The sequence below is a fragment of the Colobus angolensis genome, unplaced genomic scaffold (assembly GCF_000951035.1).
Source record: "Colobus angolensis palliatus isolate OR3802 unplaced genomic scaffold, Cang.pa_1.0 Scaffold234, whole genome shotgun sequence".
Lineage (NCBI taxonomy): Eukaryota > Metazoa > Chordata > Mammalia > Primates > Cercopithecidae > Colobus > Colobus angolensis.
In genome coordinates this window covers 3,559,875-3,582,478 of record NW_012115533.1, presented here as the reverse complement: position 1 = coordinate 3,582,478, position 22,604 = coordinate 3,559,875, and the positions used below count along the sequence as shown (strand labels likewise).

At 30.9% G+C, this 22,604-nt stretch overlaps 1 protein-coding gene across 1 annotated transcript in view; it reads right to left on the bottom strand.

Moving 5' to 3' along the window:
• Positions 1-16,461, bottom strand: part of SI (sucrase-isomaltase (alpha-glucosidase)) — a 107,124-nt gene extending 90,663 nt beyond the window's left edge. The window contains exons 1-8 of the mRNA XM_011944633.1: positions 16,399-16,461; positions 13,855-13,972; positions 11,590-11,726; positions 6,187-6,304; positions 5,814-5,923; positions 4,383-4,534; positions 2,258-2,429; positions 451-550 (exon numbers count right to left, since the gene is read on the bottom strand). Of these exons, the coding sequence (XP_011800023.1) occupies positions 451-550; positions 2,258-2,429; positions 4,383-4,534; positions 5,814-5,923; positions 6,187-6,304; positions 11,590-11,726; positions 13,855-13,972 (907 nt within the window). The 5' untranslated portion in view covers positions 16,399-16,461. The remainder of the gene's footprint in view (positions 1-450; positions 551-2,257; positions 2,430-4,382; positions 4,535-5,813; positions 5,924-6,186; positions 6,305-11,589; positions 11,727-13,854; positions 13,973-16,398) is intronic.
• Between the last annotated feature and the right edge of the window lie 6,143 nt (positions 16,462-22,604).

Here is a 22,604-nt window from a genome sequence, read left to right as displayed (position 1 = left end):
CATCAATTCACCTATTAAATAGATATTATACCCATAATATTAAAAACTAAAATACTACATTATATGAATTATGATGAACTAAAAAATTTACTCTTCTATTTCCATAGACATCTTTTTTATTTTCATTTGTAGTGGCATGTTTACTTATCTAGACAAATGAGATTGAGGGAATGAAAATACCCATTGGCATGGATGTGTTTCGGTAATCCTCTGAAAGGAAAATAAAGTGCCTGAATGCCACAACATAGCGTACTCTCCCTGTAATAGATGCACTGGCATGCAAAAATTGATTTTCTCTTTAATTTCAAAATCTACTTATAACAATTTCATATGTTAATATTAACTATAATAGAGTTTGCTCTAACATACAATATGCATGATTGAAATAAAGAGCATTTAAAACATTTCAAGTGAAATCTATAAATATATTATCAAATAAATTATTCTTACCCATTGCATTGCTATTCATTAAGAAAACACCAAATGACTTTCCAGTTGTGTCTTCAATACACATAAAGAATGTTTGATGGCCATATAAATTATTATTATTCTATAAGTCAAGAATTTGAAAATAAAATTTTCAAATATATTTAAAACAAAAAGATTATATATTTTATATGCTCATCATGAATTAATTTGTTACTATAATTTATTTCCCATGTTTCTATACTAATTGTCTTCACTATACATACCAATGAAACATTATAGGTAAAACAAAACTTCAAACGTTTTATTATTAATATAGTAATGTAAAAATATATAACATATACTATTAATATATTACTTAACTGTCCTGTTTTATTATAATTACATTAATTTTAATAACATATGCCCAGGTGGGAGGATCTCGAGGTCAGGAGATCAAGACCATCCTGGCTAACATAGTGAAATGTCGCCTCTACTAAAAATACGAAAAATTAGCTGGGCGTGGTGACATGCACCTGTAATCCCAGCTACTTGGGAGGCTCAGGCAGGAGAATCGCTTGAACCCAAGAGGCAGAGGTTGCAGTGAGTCCAGATCACACCACTGCGTTCCAGCCCAGGTGACAGAGCTAGACTCCATCTCAAAAATAAATAAATGAAATAAAAAATAAAAATAATAACTTAGTCATGATAAGGTAATGGCATGTTTATCAATTAGGCCTCATGTATGCCCAAGGTACTGCAGGAGCTTCCAAAATGATATGTATACCCTCATAAAAGTTTAGTAGTCTGTTTCTTGAGAGCTGATGAGGAGTTGACATGATAGAGACAAACTGGAAATACACTGATAAGGTGAAAGGAAAAAGACTTCCTGACTAAGTGGATATGGATTTTTAAAGGGAAGAATGTATGGAAATTAGCTCTGACATTCTCACTCTGGTGTTAATTAATTAATCTCACTCTGCTGTAAATAGAAATTAGTAAAATTCATTAGAAATTCTGTACCAAATGAAACTCTTTAAAACAACTACTCATTGGTTTATTTTTGATATAGAAACAGCATTGCCAATTAAAAAGAAATAACTGACAAACATTTGACCCAAGTCAATCATGAATCAAAAATATTTTTTAAAGGTATGAAGTTTGCTCTCCAAAATCTCACATTTTTGATCAACAAACATAGAAACAAACATATACAGGAGTAATACACTAATATGATTATTATACTAAGTCAAGTATAAAGATAAAGACTAAGTCCTTATTGGAGAGTTTGGGAGTTCTTACAAGACCAAATTTCGGTTGAGAGCTGAATGATATATTACATGAGTGATGAAGAACATTAGGTTTCTGTACTTATCAGAAAAAAAAAAACAAACTGTGCAAAGATTTGAAGTTATGGAAAATGATCATATATTATAGAACAATAAGAAGGACAGAGATGCATGAGATAGTATCTGGTAGCTAGGCAGACATTATATTATATGAAGACATGTAAAACAGTGTTTGGAATTATTCTAGTGCAATGGCTAGCCATTGATGGATATAAGTACAAGGGTGAGTTGAAAAGGAATCATAAAATATGATCATGAAAGTCAAAATAAACCATTTATAAACTGGAAATCCTGTGAAAAACTTCACAAAATCTGTTAGTCGCTGAGTCCATTTAAAACCTATCAATTGTCACTCTCAATCTAAACAAGCTTCTGTATTGGTATCAGTGACATTCAAATAGTTTAATTGATCAGTTAAAATAAATGATGTTTTCAAATATGCTAAGATTATCATCTGCTGCACTATAATGATTATATTTATAAGAAGAAAAAGAGTTTCTTACATCACCAGGAAGTTGATCTCGAGTAAAAATTGGCCATGTTTTCCAGGATAAATCATGACGAAATCTCTTATGAACCTGTTCCCCAATACCATAAATGTAATCACTTGGAAGACGGGTTGAGATCTGTAAGTACTGGTCAGAGTACACTAAGGGACCAATGCTGGTGTCAAACCTGCACCATAAAAGAAATAAAGAAATAATCATGTGTGTATATATATAAATGTTCTACCAGATACAGGTTTATGCTAACATTATCCAGAATATTTCATTTTAAACACACCGCTGGTTAGTTTGGTCACTTCTTAGAAACACACAAATTACCCCATAAAAAATATTTGTTCACTGCATCGACACAATTTTTGCCAATATCTTTCACATCCATTTCTTCCCTTACTTTTCATCACAAGTTTAAGGCATAACTACCATTATCAATCACATTTCACAGATGACACAAACTGGGATAATTAACTGATGTTTTCAGGGACCACAAACTGGTAAGCAGGAGAGCCAAGTTTCAAATCCAATTCTGCTTGCTCTAGGTACCAGATTTTAAAATGCAGTATTTTACTGGCTTCCACACTAAAAAATTAAGTTTGAAAGCATTTTTACCCTAAAAACGTTTAATGTTTTATGCAGGTGAAATAGGTACTACAAGAAATGCTAAATGACGTTTAAGATTTGTATGCTGTTATTTTTATTGACAATTAGTCATTGTATATACAGTCAGCCCTCCATATCTGTGAGTTCTGAATTCATGGATTCAAACAACAAGGGATGGAAATTATTTAAGGGGGGGAAAAAAGAATGGTGTATCTATACTAAATATATACAGACATATTTTTATTATCATTCTTCACTAAACAATATAGTATAACAATTCTTGACATATAATACACATTACATTCATTATCATAAGTAATTTAGGAATGATTTAAGTATACAAGAGGATGTGCATAGGTTATATGCAAATACTACACAATTTTATATAAGGAATTTGAGCATCCATGGATTTTGGTGTACTCAGTGGGGGAGTGGGGGTTGTCCTGAAAGCAGTCTCCATGGATACTGAGGGATGTCTGTGTTAATGGGATACAATGTGATGTTTTGATACACATGATTTGATGATAAAACTAATTAATGTATCCATCACCCTACATACTTTTTACTGCAAATATTTAGAATTTATAGTAGTCTCAGTACTTTTGTAAGATACATTAAATTATTATTTTATTATTAACTATAGTCACCATGTTGATTGGTCTCAAAAACATGTTGTTTCTGTCTAATCATTTGATCAACATCTCCCCATTCTCCTACACTCCCAGCCTCTGGAAACCATAATTCTGCTTTCCACTTCTATGATTTCAACATCTTTTAGATTTCACTTATAAGGGAGATCATACAGTATTTGTCTTTCTGTGCCTGGCTTATTTCACACGGCATTTAATGTTTTTATGATTTAACACAAAGTCATTAACAAAAGTACTAAAATACATTTAGTAAGAGTAATTGCTGAGATTTAATCTTGACAATTGCTTTATTAGCAATTCTTGGGGATACAAGGGCATTTATCTTGAAACCATTCATAGGAAATTACTAAATCTCTTGCACCTACACATCTGGGCGTTTATCTTGAAACCATTCACAGGAAATTACTAAATCTCTTGCACCTACACACCTCATACAATCATAATGAAGGTGTTCAGTCTATACTGGATTCTACATATATATAAACTACTTTAATATTAATATGGGAACTAACTCCTCTTTCATCTTTGAATAGTAACTGTCTGATTCTACAAACTGGCAACAAAATGTGATAAATATAGGGGGAAAGACACAAGAGCTATTCTATGCATGTACAAATATATGCAAGACTAGAGTTGCATTAGTGAAGCTCTCCACCTTCATCTTTGTTCAACCTTTATTTGTAGATTCTGATTTATGTTCCAGCATCTTTCATCCACAAGAAACCAAACTCCTTTATCACTGTAATCTTTATAAACCTATCCACCTACCCTCTTTTGGGAGGAAATTTATTTCCACAGAAAATGTCTTGAAATTAAGACTTTCCAATTCTATAATAACAGAATAAACTCATATAATTGTAAAATAATATACTTACAAAATTTTAGCATTGCTTTTCCTAATAACTTGGATGTTAAATGGGTTTTGGGTAACCTTAATATCATACAGTGTATCAGAAACTGTGGGTCCAGTAAACTCTTTTATGTACTGATGAGGAACTTCATATCTTCTATTATTTGGATCAGTAATCTGGAAAGATTTAAGCAAGTTAGCATTACTTGATTCTAGGCTTTTATTTAATATTCCATTTCTGAACTATTAAATGCAAGTTCTAAACTAGAAATAACATGGTGATTAGTTTCACAGAAGAGTATTAATCTATTCAGAACCTTAATTTTAACATTTTTGAGTGGCTATGCACAAAATGTATAAATATTAAAGAAATACATAGATTTAGCTGGTTATTAAGTATTATGTATAAAATTAAGTATAGATTTTTATTGACTGATATAAAAATGACAGTATTACCAAATATTGATTACTGAATACTAGTGATCAATCACTGTATACTAGTAAATCAAGACACTAAATACTAGACCTTTGTAAAGTTAATCATTCACAATGCTTTTCAATGTTTGGGTCCTTATATAACTGTATAAAGATAAGAATCTTATCCATAAAGATAAGAAATTCTGTTTAAAAAATTTTACAGAAACTAAAAAGAAGTACTGAAATAAAATTGAATCACTGAGAAAAAGAAAAATTTGGTTTCCGTGAAATTATTGCTAAAAAGGTGATGTACAAATAATTTGGTGCTGTTTTTACTTCCAAATTTTTATACTAGTAAACTACATTCTAAAAAAAAAGAAGAATCGTACTTTTTAAAACCATGAATAAATTTTATAATCAATGAAATAAAGTATTATGTTGCATGTATAAAACACTAACACTTTTCTCAAATTAATTTTAGATTAATCTTCTATCATAGCCTGTAGTTTAAATAATAAAAAATGTTAAATGTTCCTTGAGAATGTTTATTTTCTTCAAGGCACTGAGCTAAATATTTTGCATGAATGATATTATGTAAGTCCCCCAAAAATAAGTGCAGAGCACACTATTATTATTTGTACGTTATATTTGCATAAACAATCTGAGAGAAGTGCAGTTTAATTAATCCTTCGCCTTGGAATAAATATTTCTCAAGAGAGAAAATGTATTTGTAGGAAGAAAGGTGTGTTCATCAAATGTCTCACTGCAAGCGCCACCTCCCGGATTCTTGCCATTCTCCTGCCTCAGCCTTCCGAGTAGCTGGGACGACAGGCGCCCACCACAATGCCCGGCTAATTTTTTGTATTTTTAATAGAGACAGTGTTTCACCTCGTTAGCCAGGATGGGCTCGATCTCCTGACCTCGTGATCCGCCTGCCTCGGCTTCCCAAAGTGCTGGGATTACAGGCATGAGCCACGGCTCCCAACCCATCAAATGTCTTTTAGTATTAAATCTTCTTTGAAAACCTTAAAAACCGAACCTTGAACCGGAAACGATTGGGTGTCTGATTTTGAGTTGTGAAGAGAACACTGTTGATGTCATTTCCAAATAGTGTAGGTGAAGGTATCCTGTTTAATTTGGCTTCAAGTCCTTAAAGAATAAAAAAAGCTGCCATGAGTGACTTGATTTATAATGTTAACAATTATTAAATATATTTATGTTACTGTATTTACCACAAATGAGCACCTTTTAAATTTGTTACAATCATGCAAAAATAAGAAATTTGAACGTTCTCAGGAACGTATTTCTTATTTGATTCTATTTAAGGTATTTTTCCAAAGAAAAAATTAAGACACATTTTTGCTTCACTTACAATATATCATATTGAATCAACACGATAGAGGACTTCTTACCAATACTTGTTGTTGTCGTTTCTTCAGCATTATAACCATGATTATCAAAGAAGAAGCACCAAGGAATAAGAGAGTCATTCCATGGCCTCCAGCAGCAGCCTCTCTGTGCACAAACTCCCTGATAAAATAGTTTAAAAGGAATTATATCATTAGTACTATTATCAGATGTCCCAGTCTCTATTTTTCCAATGAATGAATATTTTTAAATAATCTAATTTTTTCAAATGTATAATATGGTAAAATAGCATTTGCTCTTTTGTTTCTTTTACCTGGAAGAAATATATTTAATGAATTGAATTAATTACACCCTGTCAGAAATTTATGACCTGAGATGTGATTATTAAAATCACGTATCTATACAAATTTTTGTAAGCTCATGTATTTTAAAGGAACCTGATCTCCAAACAATTATAATTCATTCTGTTGTCATGATATTTATATGGAAGAACTGAAATATTTATTTTGTACTAATTATGTATCAAGCTGAAATTTAAACTAGAAGGATGAAAACATGGCCCTGAATTTAAAACCACTTAAAATGTGTAAGGGATTTAATTCTACCTACTTACTAGTTCAATATTTAATTAAGCTATCTTAACTAGTTTATGTGCCAGTATCACAAGTAGTTGCTGCAATTGCATTCAATTAATAAAGCAAAATACTGAATTCTCAGTAATTTTATTATCCATATGAAATATTATGTGAAGTGAAAGAAAAATTAGAAATGTTTATATATAAATAGTTTAGCTAAATATTGATGCTATGCATGAACAGCAGTATAATTACAAGTCTTCTTTCTATGTAAATTTAATAGTGTGACACACTTTTATAATTCGAAAAATTGTAGGATTTTCCCCTTTGCTTACTTTCCATGAAAATAAGTTCTTAAAAGCCTCCATTTTAATCAGCTGAAAGTGTGCACCAACCTTTCTGCTATTTCATCCTCAAATTAAAATAGTACCAGATACAGACACACACACATATATAATATATATAGTATAGATACTATATATTTATATATTTTATATAATGTTTAAATAGCTAAGCATATGAAATATATGTACATTTATTATATATAAAATATAGATTTTATATATTCATTTATATATTAAAGTATATATTATATATAAAATATATATTTATTTTAAATAAAAATACACATATTTTTATTTTTATGTAAAATAAATATATATTATATACGTATATAATTATATATAATATATTTATATATAAAATCTCTCTAAACACCTTATATACATATATGTGTGTGTTTGGGTATATATTTATATATTTATACCCAAACACACATACACACATATATATTGCAAACTGGGGTACAATTGGATCTAAATACTTATCAGAGTCTAAAGTGTGTGCAACTTTTGATCAGGCAATTTTATCTTCGGTTATCTAACCTGAAGAAATACTCCTAACAATACAAAGAGACAATTGTACAAAAAAATATTATTTACAGCAGTCTCTACGAAAGATTTGTATATAAAAGTCTAAATACATTTACATAAATACATATATAAACACATAAAGGTGTTAAGTTTAAAAAATAAAATGAAAGAAATAAGCACACTATAATCACAATTTAAATAATCAAAAAGTATAGAGTAAAACAGGCTTACGTTCATTTCCTGAAAATATACCATATTATTTTCCTATGTCTTTCATAACAACCTTGGAAAAGGTGCCTTAAGGCAACAAAAGTCTACTCTCTTACCGTACTGGAGGCTATAAGTCCTAACTCAAGGTGTCAGCGGAGCCATGCTGCCTCCAAAGGCTTCACAAAATAACTCTCCCTCGTCTCTCTCTAGCTTCTAGTGGCTCCTGGCAATCCTTGGCATTCCTTGGTTTATAGGTGTATTTTTCCAATTTCTGCTTCCATTTCACATGGCTTTCTTCCCTGTCTGTTTCTGTGTGTGGTTCCTTCCTCTTATAAGGACGTTAGTCATTCAACTCATGGCCCAACTTAAGTCACTACGACTACATCTTAACTAATTGCTTCTGGAAAACTGTATTTCCAGATAAGGTCATATTCCACGACTCCAAGTAGATATGAATTTTTGGAAAACATTATTTAACCTACTACATATACACAACAATATATTAATTAAAAATGTATATCCCTGTTGTTGCTTTAAAAATATTGGTAATTTTAGTTTATCTTATGAAGATTTTGATACTTGTTATTTATGTTTAGTTGTTCTTCCTATTTTTCAGGGTTTCAGGCATTTTCCTCATTATTTTTAATTTCTCATCCAATTATTTTCCTTTTGGCTTCATTTGACACAGTTAAACTCTAGCAAATAAAAGTATAATAAATTTATCATATTGTAACATATTTCATCTATGTGATATACAATTATAAGTGATTATATACATTAAATGTAATAATTTTATATGTAGTAACATATAATGTGTATACAATACATAGATATGTGTATTCACTGTATTATGCCCCCAAAATTCATATGTTGAAGCTCTAACCCCCAATGTGAAGGTATTTGGAGATAGGTCCTTTCAGGGATTAATTAAGTTCAAATAAGAATATAAGGGTGGGTCCCTAATTCATTGGGACTGGTGTTCTTATAAGAGAAGGAAAAGACAACAAAGACCTCTCTCTCTCTGCACAAAGAGGAAATACTCATTGTGAGGACAAAATGAGAAGGCAGCTGTCTACAAGCGAGAAAGAGCCCTCACTAGAAACCAACATTGGTGACACCTTGATCTTGGATGTCTAGCTTCCAAGACTGTGAGAAAATAATTGCTATTGTTTAAGCTACCTATTCTGTGGAATTTTGTTATGGCAGCCTGAGCTAATGCACTTTGCATGGAATTATGGCTGTTTCCTAGGTAACCATTTGATTATTCTATATTTTCTCATCATTGTGCACTAAGTAAATATGCCCTTTCTAATATACAATAAACATGCCATTTCTAGTATACAATAATTTATACAGTAAGCTTAATATAACCAATTTTCAAATATTTAACAATCATGATCTATCCTCATGTATATGAAAATCCAAGATAAATCTTTTTTTTAAATTAAGGAAATTTTTCGAAAATCATTACTTTAACCAACTTCAATCTCTATCACTACATTTGGAACAAATAACATTTAGTCAGATGGAATACTTCTCATATTTAAAAGAGTAAGTGTATATATTTAAGATGAAAATTATTGCTAGAAAATTAACATTTGAAGTATTTTAAAGAACCTTTAAGGTATTTAAAGAAAAGTATTATTAAAGATACATAACTATAAATAACAACAGCAACAACAACAAAAAAACCCTGAGTGACAAAGTTTGAATAAAAATCGTATTTGAAAATTGCAACATCTCCTAAAGCAGAAAAAGGCAAATATCTAGGCCCATTTTCTAATTTCAGGTAGATTTCATTTTTCATTCCTTTATTATTTACTTTTTAAATCCATTTCATATAATAGAAAAATACAACCTTGAAAATTCATCCACTTAGAGAAAATTATGACATGCTCATTAAAGAACAGTGACTACAGAGTTCGTGAAACATGAGCTCACATTGAACTTTGCATACTACTCTTCTAATTCCAGTTTTGCCTGTAAACTAGCAAAGTGACACGGGAGTATTAATTTAGCCTTGAACAACACTCTAAGCTTCCATATAAGTCCAGAACTTTATGAATAAGGTACCACTTAAATGATAATCTCTTTAAAATCATTTTGTTAAGTTGCACTTTCCTAGTTAAAAATGTCAAGAAAATACTCAAATTCATTTGAGACATGCTAAGTTCAACTTTTAAAACTGCAAGTTGTCATTTTATAAATGACAAGCATAAATATATTGGCTGAAGTTTAACTTGTTTACTTCACAAATATAATTTATTTCACACTGAAAACATTCCTCAGCAATCTAGCAATCTAACAGTTTAAGTTGATAGTAAAGACTAATAGTAGGCAACAAAACTATAAACCATTGACTTTCAAATGTTGTTTCCCTATAAGACCTTCAAAACCCATATTGTTCCTCATAAAAGTCTATGTTCAACTTCAATCATTTTTTTCCTTCTTTCTTTTCTTCTTTTTCTCTTTCTTTCTCTCTCTCTCTCTCTCTCTCTCTTTCTTTCTTTCCAGATGGAGTCTCACTCTGTTGACCAGGCTGGAGTGCAGTGACTCAATCTCGGCCCACTGCAAGCTCCACCTAAGAAGGTTAAGTAAAGAGAATATCTGGCCACTTTCCTCAGTGTATCACAGTAAATACTATGTTATTTAGCTATTCTATCAGTGGATCAGCTATAGGACCTACTATTCATAGTATTACTCTAAGGAAAATCTCATCTCTTTCAAATTTGTTTATGGCAAATTAATTAGAAAATAATATGCTTAGTATGATGTAGGGAAGATGGAATAGGAACAAAATAAATGTTATAGTTTATTCAGTTAATTGATGTGTGGTAAAGTGGAGTGGAGAAGGTGAAATTTATAATTGCATATCATATTTGCAAATGCAAATATTTGCAAACTGTCAGTACATAGAGTCAGCCCTCTGAATCTGTGGATACAGCAAACTGTGAATCAAAAATATTTCAAGGAACAAAAAATACCAACATGGTAATAAAAATAATGTAAACAAAAAACAGTACGGTATAACAATTATTTGCATAGCATTTACATAGTATTAGATTTATAAATACTCTGCAGATGATTTAAAGTATACAGGAGAATGTGCATAAGTTAGATGCAAATACTGCCATTTTATATAAGATATTTGAACATCTGCAGATTTCGATATCCTCAGAAGTCCTGGAACCAATTCCCCGAGGATACCCATGAAGGACTGTACATATAACACACACATAGACCTTTATTCCCACACAGATTTGTGGGGGAAAAAAGGAAGATTGAACGCGGGTTACATGAATCCAATTGGTTACCGCTAATTTTATCCATTTTCTCTTCTTCACTTCTAATTGTTAAATTAAAAACAAATAATAATTTTCATAAAATGAGTATCATTTTATGTTCCACAGATACTTCTTAATGCTATCATTACAAACACTCTATTGGAACATACATACCATCTCTTAAATGTTCTATATTGTCAAAGGTATACTTTCTTCAAGAAGTAGATTTGAGATGATAGAATTTCATGAAGATTTATAAAATAAACAATAACTTGTTAAATATGGATTAATATTAACTTGTTACTTTAAATTGAGCAGAGATAAAGGAAAGCAAACTCAGTAACTTCTATTATCTATTATTTTTAATAGAGAGCTATGATAAAAAGATAAATACAGCCTAATTTATGTCTAGCTCTTTATTAAATAAGATTGATCCTATATTGAACAATTATCTTAATATAATAATTTATATATCATTAAAAAGAGTAAAGACTTTTGTTGCAGACCTCTGTTGGGAATTGTTCTGGAATGCAGTTTATTCTCACATTGACAGTATCATTTAACACATTTGGACATTTTCCTGAATCAGAAGGATTCGTAGTCGTACGAGTAATAGCTGGAGCTGAAGTAGATTCACTAATTTCTGGGGGAGGAAGAAACTCAATAAAATAAAACATGACATTAAATTAATTTTCTCAGATTTTTCAAGTAACAAGTATTTTTTGAAATAATACATGAATTCATATAAAATGAAAATTTTAAAATAAATTTTGCATTTAAAAAAGACCCACAAATTCAAGCACTAGTCATCAAAAGGAAAAGATCCAATCATACTTTTAAAATTGACAGTGTAGAATCCTATTGACTTTTTCTTCAGAAATACAAAATATATTTACAAAAGGACTTGGTGTAGATTCAAAAGGTAACAAAATATACATTCATACTGTATTTACAATTTGTACTTTACAGCTCAAGAAACAAGATGGAGCAATATGATTTACAAAAAGCATAAAGAGAAGGTGAGAAGAAATTAGAGAAGAGGAAAACAGGTGAAAGTACATACTTCCTTTTTTTTTTATTATACTTTAAGTTCTAGGGTACATGTGCATAACGTGCAGGTTTGTTACATATGTATACTTGTGCCATGTTGGTGTGCTGCACCCATCAACTCGTCAGCACCCATCAATTCATCATTTATATCAGGTATAACTCCCCAATGCAATCCCTCCCCCCTCCCCTCCTCCCCATGATAAGCCCCAGTGTGTGATGTTCCCCTTCCCGAGTCCAAGTGATCTCATTGTTCAGTTCCCACCTATGAGTGAGAACATGCGGTGTTTGGTTTTCTGTTCTTGTGATAGTTTGCTAAGAATGATGGTTTCCAGCTGCATCCATGTCCCTACAAAGGACGCAAACTCATCCTTTTTTATGGCTGCATAGTATTCCATGGTGTATATGTGCCAAATTTTCTTAATCCAGTCTGTCACAGATGGACATTTGGGTTGATTCCAACTCTTTGCTATTGTGAATAGTGCCGCAATAAACATACGTGTGCATGTGTCTCTGTAGTAGAATAATTTATAATCCTTTGGGTATATACCCAGTAGTGGGATGGCTGGGTCATATATCCAGAATCTACAAAGAACTCAAACAAATATACAAGAAAAAAACAAACAACCCCATCAAAAAGTGGGGAAAGGATATGAACAGACATTTCTCAAAAGAAGACATTCATACAGCCAACAGACACATGAAAAAATGCTCATCATCACTCGCCATCAGAGAAATGCAAATCAAAACCACAATGAGATACCATCTCACACCTGTTAGAATGGCCATCATTAAAAAATCAGGAAACAACAGGTGTTGGAGAGGATGTGGAGAAATAGGAACACTTTTACACTGTTGGTGGGATTGTAAACTAGTTCAACCATTATGGAAAACAGTATGGCGATTCCTCAAGGATCTAGAAAGTACATACTTTCAAGGGAATAATTTGATAGGTAGAGTAGAGAAAGCTGGAATAACAAAGAATGGTAGATACCAACTCCATATAAATAACATTCCAGCAACGAGATATTGTTAAAATCTATTGCTTCATAGTAGAATAAGCTCTCAGTTTCTGGAAGTAGGCAAAACAAAAGACTACCAGGAATAAGAAACACTAACTATAGTCTAGAAGATAATGTGCAACATCCTTTACAAGGCTGGTTTGCTCAAGAGAGAATAATGAAGAGATTCAGCTTTCCATATGTACCAACTCTAAATTAGAATTAAAATATTCAGAAAAAGATAGTTAAACTATCCAAGTCTTTTTTCAACTTTCCTCTAACTGCCTTTCTCATACAACCTCTCTCTCCTTAAAATACAATCTAGTCAGAACAAAGAATATATGCTCAAATCCTCATTTCCTTTACAAGTGTGCAAAGGCTGGAGCAAAAACCCAGGTTTTCCCACTAATGAGATGATGCTCACGCCAGTAAGCTATTATTCCACCTTACATTAACAATATAATCCCTTTGTCTCTTTGCTCTTTGTCAAGTAGGGAAGGCAATTAATGCCAAAGAACATGGATTCCTTAATTACAATAGCTCATCATTGAAATAACTGGAATATAATGAATAGAAAAAGTTGGAGTAGTTTTGTAACTTACCCTGGATTTTTCTGTGAATGTTTCGTCTTACACAGATTATTTTTTAAAACCTATAACTATTGTGGAGTAAATCCCTCCTAACTTCACGATAATGTAGACATGCTTTTAATGTACTACTTACCTTCAACAGCAGGTGTCTTAGTTGCTAAAACAACAATTAGGGCAATAGCTATGATGGTAACTATGACAAAGAGGGCAATCAGAGAGATTTCTAATCCACTAAATTTCTTTCTTGCCATCTAAAAACAGAAAAGAATATATATTTAAAATGTAAAATATATAACTATAATAAACCACCAATAATTCTCATGAAATTACATACATTCTTTTTTTTTTTAGTAAGTACAATGCAGAGTGGCAGACAGCACTTACATAACATCCTAAATTAAACACCCACTTAATAATATATTAAGCATGTACTTAATAACTTGTAACTTATCCTGATATAAAATGTAAGCAATACATGCAATTTAAAGTAAAAGGAATGAATTACTGATGTGCATTAGAGTAGTAGTACGCTGAGATGAAAATATAGATGGAAAAATATATATTCAAGTAGGTGTGCGTTGCCTTCTCATTTAGAGCATTTTGCTAGGCAAAGGCTTCCATTTGCGCTGTTTCTCAATTCTCACAACAATTCTATGAAGGAAATAGTTATTCACATTTTACGAATTAGGAACTTTAAACTTAAGAGAGAATAAGTTATATTTCAAAGTTAAAATCTTCAGTTCTTTTCTTGAACTCTCGTCTCTCTAATTCCAACACTACTTTCCACAATGATATTGTCAAAAAGAACATAAATACATATATTTCATAGAACAGTATATATTTGCGAGTTGCTACTCTGTTTAAAAGTCTTTTGAATTATCACTAAGTTCCTCCATCAAACAGAAGCAAATTAGATATACAAAACTCTCATATCAAAAATGTATATTTATTATTAGATGGCATTAGACTTTTGAGGTAGCTTATAGAAGATACCCAAATGTAGACTGGAAAGAACACATCTACAATAATTATCTGAAAGCATATTTGTTTAATTTAATTTTGACCACATATATCTTATTTTTCTTAGTTCTCAGGTTTCCATGTATTATCTGTGTTCCATGATTCTAATATAAATCTTAATTCAAAGACATATACCAAAGTAGAACTTAGAATTTATACAATAAATGCTTTAATAAATTACTGGGTTTAAAACCAATTTTTTTTTTTTTTTTTTTTTTTGGTCTCACAATGGTCCCTGTTCTGTAACTGTGTCAACTCAAGTACCCAGTTTTCCCAACCTAAACATCTTTTTTTTCCTTCTTCCATAGGTTTTACAACATTCAATCATTCAGTAAGTCCATTTGACTTTATCTTCAAAGAATTTTTAGAACTATGCCTTCATTTTATCCCCAGTACCACAGCATAATTTTTAGATAACACATTTCCTTCATACCTGCTGTTCAGTTTCAATCCCTGCCCATCCACTCTTCTAGGTGAATTCTACATTTTTCTCAATTCAAATGTCATGGTGAGTTCCTTACTACTCTGAGGCACAGTTAATCTAGCCTTTCTTCATTTACCATAGCATGGGAAATGTTCATTGCAATTATTTATGTATATGTCAATTTCCTCAATTAGATTGTTACATTCTTGTTAGCAAAAATTATAAAAGTAGTCAGAGACTAATACTAAGTAAGTAAAAACTTAATTTTTCTATAGCTTATAAATGAATATCTGCAGATTGGCATTCATTCTTAGTATATAATTTTCTGTTACAGATACGTAAGCTTATTACTGCATCAGTAATTTTCAAAGAAAATGAATGTAAACTAAACAGAGCAACAGGTAACATATAAAGCTGTTTGAAAAATGAAGCCCAGTTGCTTGATATTATGTTGAGAATTGACAAAGTTAAATTTAGTGTTCAACTTTAAATAAGTGTAAATCTCATTTGAAGTGATAACCTACTTTGCTACCAAGAAGTCAGTAATGAGAATTGTGTTTTCTTTTTTGACAAGGGAAATCTTAAAAAATGCATTTTTGTCATGAGTCAAACTCTCCTTTGTTTAGAAAAATCAATACAAAATTTGAACCAATTGCTTAAAATTACTGTGATAAAAATACAATCCCTGTAATTTTGGATTACAGTCATTTTAAACAAGTCTTCTTGGAAACTATGTATTGATACCTTTTCTCTGCCTATTTATTATGAAGATGAACAATATTGTATAACAACTTGAAGAATGATCTTTAAAAAGTCAAGTAGGAAGCATTAAATGTTTTATAAATGTAGCATTCTACTCTATATAGATTTTCTTAGAATATATTTAAGCATACTTTATTAGAGTATTCATCTGCTTTTCAAAATCTTAATCAATACTTATTTTCTTTCATATAGAGTCATTAAACAAAAGTTGCTATGATTCCACCTAAGTCTTACAAAAGTTATAATGAAGAGTTGGGCCAAAAAAAAAAAAAATCCTGTATTTAAAACAAATTAGAAATGTGTTTTCCTGTTTAATACAAGGTACTGCATGTTTTCAATGGCAACTTAAAATATATAATATTGCTATTTTAACCTAGTGCAGATAGATGGGAATACTGCTAACACAAATTAAGAAAAAATATAATTAGTTGAAAACATAAAAATAACAAAAAAAATGAGCCATAGACTTACCTTATTTCATAGCCAGTTCTGTTTGCTGTGTTGTACCAGACTTGGGTAAGGCTGCCAAAATAATGATCAAGGCAAGTTGCTTAGGTATATATTGAACTACTCATAAAGTTTTATTGCACCCTCACCAGCCTATCAGTGTTTAATAATCTTCTGCTCAACATGCAATTGTTAAAAGCCTTAACCCTGAAAATAGTTTACATAAATCTTTCTCTCTGGGAATATAAGTTAATTAGTAATTGTACTGTCAGATAGTCTTTGATTTCTCAAAGCTGTAAACTATTAGAATTTTAAGAACATAGAAGTAGCTCTTTCTTTTTTTTCTCTTTTCAAAATTATATTTCTTTTATATTTGGATGTTGTTATAATAACTATTTTGTCTCACTGTGTGCAATTTAGATCTTCACTGGAAAGTAGAAACATTTGAAAGACAGAATCTGTAAAAAATTTGCAGGATATAACAATTAGAAGGTAATATTTTGTAAAAAGTAATTATTAAATAAAGATTATTCCCTGTGTCTTGTCTTCGATCTTAAGGTTGAAAAAGTGACCAAATCCTTAAGTATAAAACATAAAGTAGAGGTGTACAGATAAGTAATTTAGACATAAAATCAACATATTTATCTATTTATTTCTCATACATAGCACTCATTGAATTATAAAAAAAATCATATTGTCGTAAACCCTTCTCATTTCATATAGTAAAATTTATAAAATTAATTACACTACTGGTTTAAGCTAGCATAATGTTTAAAAGCAATGGATTTGATATAAGAGATTTGGACATAAATGCTGACTGTACTATGTTTACTTGAGAAATTGTGGGAAAAATACTAACTATAAAATCACTAAGAGAATTATATGAGCTAATATTGCTTATTATTATTGACCTCAATTTGACTCTGAAATTGTTAGAGTCTAAGCTTTGCATACCATCTGGACACTACATTTTCAACAAACTATATATTAAAATAATGCATTTGCATAAAGTAGAGCAATTAGGTTTTGAAACACACTAAATATGAGTCTAAAAAGAATTATGCATGGATTGTTGTAAGACTCAGTAGCTATATAAAGGAGAAATTTCAGTATATAAAATCAGTTATGTAGCAATAAGTTTAAAATCAGTCTAGAATAATCTAAGTAAGAAAAATATAACAAAACTTCTGAGGGATTTACTCTCTATTCATACGCCACATTATTTTATATGTATAAAATCTCAGTAAATCAACCCAAAGCTCCTAGAACCAATAGGCAAGCAAAGCAAGGTCACAGGATATAAGGTCAACATACAAAGGTCAATCATGATCCTAAATAACAGCAAGGAACAACTGGAAAATGAAACTAAAATATAGATATAGACAGAGATGTAAGTTGATAGATAACTAGATTGTCAATTAGAGTAGCATCAAAAATTGTTGATGAAAAAGTTAAAGATTTTAAAAATTGAGAGATATGCCATATTCATAGATTGCAAAACTCATTATTAAGCTGCCAATTTGCCACTGTTAGATCTACATATAAAATGTAATCTAAATCAAAACTCCAAGAAGTAAATATAGATAAGCTGATTGTAAATTTTGTATATCAATTTGTATAACAGCTTTATTGATAATTTCCCCAAACTGGAAACAACCAAAGTGTCTGTAAACTCTGGCATATCTATACAATAGCAAACTAGTCAGCAATGAAAAGTTATAAACTACTGATTTATGCAACACATTGATAAATCTTATATTTCAGATCAGTTGTTTTCTTTTTAATTTTAGTTATCTGATAGATTCAAGAGAAATGGGTAACAACTTGTCTTTTCATTTCCTCTTTTAAAAGTGAGAGCAAAGATTCTTCCCAGCTTACCACATCTTTGAATTGAAATGGTAAACCTCTGTAAAGTTTCAATTACATGTTAACCTTTACATGTTCCTTTACATATAGAAATATTTTAAGTAACATTTTTTATTTTCTCCAGTTAAAAATTTTGTGTGATTTTGAATTTGCATATCTTCTATTTCATATCCTTATCTCCCTCTCGTGTGAGACAAACTGGCCTTTGCTTTGAGTAATTACTTCTGCCACCCTAGCTCTGGTTCCAACAGTGAACCTTAATCAATACAATAAGGTGTTCAAAAAACGCTTAGAAGGTAAATTCAGACAAAAATCACAAAATAAACACATTCAATTATAAGCATAAGGAAGTTACGTATAGTAACAAAAAAGGCGTTTAACTTAAAGCATATTATTTTATTTAAAAACAAATATAAATTCTTAAAATTGCAATTATTAACATAAAATTGTACAAAAACTTAAAAATTTATAAGCAAAATGATCCCCAAATTGAGTTAGATAGTCAGTAGCAGGATAAGTTGTGAACACCAAAATGAATCATAACTGGTGATTGACACTTAGTGTAATTAGAACAGATTGTTCAACTACTCTCTTTATGGAGTATTATGTACTTTGTCTTTGAAATGTACATGTCAGAATTTCAAACGTATGGTAGTTAAACATGGACATCAAATATGCACTTTAGGTTAAAAGTTATATGATTTAATATACTAGTTTCATATGTTACTTGTCACCAGGATGCAACAAAAAGACAAAATCGAATTTTCACAGTAATAATAGAGAGATACTTCAAAATATTAAATAATAAAAAATGTTCTGCTTCTTTTAGAGGCTTGTGTAAAAACTAAAAAGGAAACAGCCACATGGCAAGAGAAGAAGGAATGGAAGAAGTCTCTAGGAGTTAATTTGCTTGAGTTCTTGCTCCTAGAAGACAGAAAAGGATGCAATAGAACACAAATATAAAAAGGCAAGCCAAGGTTCCTGCCTGGGTCATAAAAACTATTGGATACAAAGGATTTTAGAAGAAGAAGGAGAAGACAGTCAGGGGCAAGACAACAGCACCATTAGAAAGACCAAAAGATGGAGAGTTATGTGAAGAGCTTTCAGAAAATAGGACATATACAAGTGCTGGTATTCCAGTCTTACACAAAGATGCATAGATAAATAAATAATAGCACACATTTGCTAATAAATAGCACAGATGACATTTTACATGTATCTCTAGATGTAACAATTCTTACAAGCTTCATGCCCAAATTTCCAGATATCTTCAGCAGTCTAAAGTGGAACTCTTTACCATTTCCATCAAGACCATCTTTATTTATTATCTCTATCTCAATTGATATCTCTATTTCTCTCTAAGCAACGTGAGTTCAAGATTCTTAATTCCTTTTTGTTAAGCATTATACGTTGACACTTAATTCTGCAAGTGCTCTTCCTCAATGTCTCATATGTAATTCTATTTACTTTACTACTATTGGTATAATAATTACATTATTGTAATTGTTTCCTAACTGGTCTCCCAAACTCCAGTTATTCAACGTTTATTTTTTCTCTAAAGTAAATCCACCTACCTCTCACCATAAAATAATTCAATTCATTATATTCCCAGTGCAGTAGTCCAATGATACTTAATGCCTAGAGGTAGAGAACCAAATTTCTTAACCTTATATTTAAAACCTATGTCTTTCATATTTACCATTTCATCTCCCCTGCTTTTCCCTTCATAATAATGTGTGTCACGCTTGTAGCATAGTGCTGTCTTAGTTTGTCTCATATTAAAGCTATCCATGATTGCTTCAATTGGTCATATGAGACTAGAAACACAGAGAGAGTCAGGACAACGCTTTCCTTGGCTTCACTTAAATCAGAATGCTTTTCAGGATATTTTATATGGAGTAGAATATAGCAGTGACTGCCACTTGTATACCCATATCAATTCTCCCTTTCCAAAGCTCGCCAAAGTCTATAAGGAACACAATTGTGGTCAAACAAGGAAGAACCGGGTGTATTAGTAACAGGAAGTGGAAGGGGCTTATTATAGGATATAGACTTGTGCTGTGTGACTATAGAAGCTAAAGAAAGGAAGGCTAGCCTTGAATTGAATAATGTCCAGAAGTAAAAGCACTTCAGTAATACAGCTGCCAGGCATCATAATCTTTGTTCAGGACGTTGGAGGAAAAACATCATGCTGGGGATGTCACTAGTAATAAAACAGCAACACACTCAAAAGTCAATTTTGCAGCTACAATATGGCCTTGTTAAAAACATGGTTTATTGTAATCTGACCATTACCAGAGCTAATTTTTCATTTTCTCTCTTTTATTTCTTGTAGTGATAGAACCTCCTACATTTAATAGGGTATGTGACTGTCCAGACTATGCTATTAAACTGTTCATGCTGCTAATTTTGTGTATGTAGTTAAATTCCCATCAATGGGATGAAAGCTGATTTTCATGCATGTGACTTCCATAGTACATTTTTTTTCTTAAAGAAACACCTTTCTCTCCCTCATCCTTTACTTCATTCTATGAACCAAACATATATGCATTTCTGTAAGTCAGCTTTGACCACGTATTTCCTAGGAGGTAGTGGAGTAAAAAGTTAGAAGTCTCATAAGATTCCATGACATCCTTGTGGAACATAGCTACCTGTCTACCCTAGATCGTTCACCTTCTGAATAGTAAATGAAAAATAAATAATCTGTCTTCTTTTAGCCAGTAAACATTTGAATTTTTTCATTAGAGTAGCTTGTTTCATACTCATCTAATAACATAGAACAAGATATTGGCCATTGAATTATGAATTCTAACAACAAAATGTTAAGTGCATCTACTATGAATCTAGAAGTTCTTAGTTGTATGATGTGCATTATCTATGACCTACCATTATGTAACTTGCCAAGTATTTTTATGAATCGGGAAACTATTTGCATAGATACACTGCATAAACATTAAAGACTAAGAAGAAATAATAAAACCCAAAAACCTTAAAAGGACTATAATATCATTATAGATAACTGTAAAATGAAACAGAAAATGAAAAGGAGTTTCACTCATGCTTTGCTGTTTGATGACAAAAGTTTTATTTGTGTTGTCAAATCTGCATTTTTGAAATGAGAACTGTGGACTTGGATGATGTTATGGTCTGAAGGTTTATGTCCCCTCCAAATTCATATGCTGAAATTCCTACCCTAAAGTTGATGCTATTAGGAGTTGGGGCTTTTGGGAGGTGATTAGGTCATTGAGATGGAGATTTTGTGAATGAAAATAGTGTTTTTCTATAAAAAGGCCCCCAAAAGAGCTTATGCCCTTTCCACCTTGTGAAGGCACAACATAAACGCACCATCTATAAACCCAGGATGCAGGTCCTTACCAGACATCAAATCTGGCAGCATGTTGATCTTGGATTTCTCAACCCTCATAATTGTGAGAATTAAATTTCTATTGTTTGCAAACCATCAAGTTTATGGTATTTTGTTACAGAAACCCAGACAGACTAAGATAGATAGAGAAGAGCTGGTTCATTTCAAATGTAAGTTCTTGGAGAACTTCCTTTGAGTTATATTTAAAAAACGTTCTTTAATCTTCACTGAAGCAAATTGACAAAACAAATTGCTACCTAGTAAATTTCAGTCATTTGATATGTAAAGATTTTTTTTCTATATAATATTATCCATGCTATGAAATACACAAAAAATAAACTAATAAAAATGAATGTCTGAGAAAAATATTTATAATTATCACTATAAATATTATAAATATAATTGAAAATACATTTCCTTCCTGAAATATTCCAGTCCTAAAATATTCAACTTGTTAATAATTTTCTTCATCCTACTTCCATATTTTATTCTAGGAAATTTATTACAGAAAATATCACTTTTGGAATATAAAATATTTGCTCACATACTAGAAAATTCTAAAAAAGACTAGGGACAGTAAGAAATTTAAACTGGACATTATTTCCCTGTAATGGTTATTAACTTATACATTCCTGAAATAGAAGTTTCACAAATAACAGTAAACATAAATAAAAATAAAGTGAGTCAACTATGAAATTAATCTGCTCTCCTTAGAGCACTGTGAGGCTTATCTACTTTTAATTAAATATTTGACAGAAACTCATGGCCATATTTCTTTGACAAATAAATTGAGAATCCTAAAACCAGCTTAGAAACTTGTTTGTTCTTCAAATTTTTCTAAGGTTATTGCTATACTGTTAAAGTTAATTGGTAAAACTTCATAGACCTGGGTGTTCACCAGACTCAAACTAATTTTTAATTCTAATTCTGTGAAGGCTTTGACAATGATAGTAAGTTATCGATGAAACAGGGATTAAACACTTACTTTCTCTTTTCTTCA